Source organism: Trichinella spiralis (assembly GCF_000181795.1).
Source record: "Trichinella spiralis strain ISS 195 chromosome Unknown Scfld782, whole genome shotgun sequence".
In the NCBI taxonomy this organism is placed as follows: Eukaryota; Metazoa; Nematoda; class Enoplea; order Trichinellida; family Trichinellidae; genus Trichinella; species Trichinella spiralis.
This window is the reverse complement of record NW_003527721.1, coordinates 1-1,767: the sequence shown is the minus strand read 5'-3', so window position 1 is coordinate 1,767 and position 1,767 is coordinate 1. Positions and strand designations below refer to the sequence as shown.

Genomic DNA, 1,767 nt, shown 5'->3' with positions numbered 1-1,767 from the left:
TTATTTAGTGGGGTGGATTGGGGGAAATTTAATCCTTTTACCCGGGAGAGAAAAATGGGCGTTTTCCGTCCAAGTAACTTTTCGAAAAAAAAAAAAATAGGTTTAATTGCCCCATGAAATATAGTGGATTTAGGGGAGATTCCCCCTACGAGTTAAAACTGTTTTTTTTCGCGACGTTTTTTTCAGAATCCCCTGGAAAAATAACCAGAAATAGTGGGTTGGATGGACCCCGAAAGATCAAGGCGCCAATGGCTTTCTCTTTTCTTTTCTCTCTCTCTCTATACCATAAAAAAAAAGTCCCCCCTGGAAAAAAAGGTGCAACAATTTTAAAATTGAAATGAACCCAAATGTTTTCATCAAATCATGTATTTGATAAAAGGCAGTTCTTGAAACGTCATTAAAAATAAGAAGTTTTAGTAAATTCGCAAAACTTAAAATGGAAGTACTATCAGAGTTGAAAAAAGTGGCCATGTTTAATGCATTTTGTATGCTGAGAAGCAGAAAAAAAGCATAGTAAGAAAAAACCAACAAAGATACTTCAAAACTTCATACGTGACCGCTCTCATGTTGGTGATGAAGTATGATACAAACGTAGAGTCGTGGAATTTTCCATTTTCTTGATGCCCCTGATCAGATCGCATTTTCAGTATAATATTGACCAAGGTTATGAAGTTGAATGGAAGCATGAATAATAAGCGGATTATCCGGCGCAGTAGTTCGACCGCTTTTCTTCAACAAATAACTAACTGTGTATAATGATCGTTGAAGAATAAGCACACTTTGATTGTACAAGAAATTGTTTCCAGGATTTGAATGGCACGAACTGCGTTCGTTCAGCAGAAAGAATGACGTCGGCAGCGATAACGCTGAAAATTAAACTTAGAACAGCGTTAAGTAACTTATGCAAATTGAAAGTTTCATACTTTACGTAGAATACTAACCTAATTTCCAAATCGTAATAACGTGTAAATTGGAGAAGTGATTCGTATAGTTGCTGATTGTAATGTCTTTTCATTATGTTTCATATAACAGCATTAAAAATGGTAACAATAAAAATAACAGCAAAAACCAAAACAACAACGGCAAGAATAATAATAATAATTATTATTATTAGCATTATTTATATACAGCTTTATTTGATTTGAATAATATAGAATTTTTGAAAATCTTTCGAATGCTTGCTTTCAAGAAAACAACTGAATTACCATTAAAACTTACCAAAAATATTCTTCCAGTACAGCTGACAATATCTTAATCTTCTTTTACATTATTCATCAAACGTTCTGGACTGACAAAAATATAGATGAAAGATAAGTGGATGTTTTATGGAATGAAAAATTTCATCTTAATCAATAATAGAGAAGTAGTAATAAATCCATTATACTGCAAACTGTCGCGTGTCATATTATTATATATATTGGCCGTTTGTGATGAGTTTAAAAGAAAAAATATGAGATGAGTGAGTGTCAACAATGGATAAATAAAGCAGGCTACCTTGCATCAGATGATGATAATGATGATGATGATGATGATGATGATGATGATGATGATGAATACAATGTGAAGGAATTCCTTTCCGTTCATCGTCAACTGGATGAATAGCAGGCATGCTCTTCACAACTGCAGCACTAGACTTGGAAGTTCGGTTTGGACTTTGGAAGTTGGTAATAAAAATTAGTCGAAATTTGATAATTTTACTTGTTGTACTTTGTAAGAGAGAATTATTCATGATTGACCGGTACAAGTTGTGCACAATGGGCGCTGATA

General features: G+C 33.4%; 1 protein-coding gene across 1 annotated transcript; it reads right to left on the bottom strand.

Annotated features, from left to right (window-relative positions):
* Positions 1-630: 630 nt before the first annotated feature.
* Tsp_14969 (conserved hypothetical protein) lies at positions 631-1,729 on the bottom strand. Its single transcript, XM_003370419.1, has 2 exons — positions 1,558-1,729; positions 631-866 (listed from the first exon to the last, which is right to left on the bottom strand). Exons 1-2 carry the CDS (start codon positions 1,727-1,729, stop codon positions 631-633), a joined length of 408 nt encoding a protein of 135 aa, XP_003370467.1.
* Between the last annotated feature and the right edge of the window lie 38 nt (positions 1,730-1,767).

Coding starts and splice junctions, on each gene's coding strand:
- Tsp_14969 (XM_003370419.1), bottom strand. CDS start 1,729: ATGAATAATTCTCTCTTACAAAGTACAACAAGTAAAATTATCAAATTT. Junction 867..1,557: donor GAAAGGAATTCCTTCACATT/GTATTCATCATC, acceptor TTTAATTTTCAG/CGTTATCGCTGCCGACGTCA.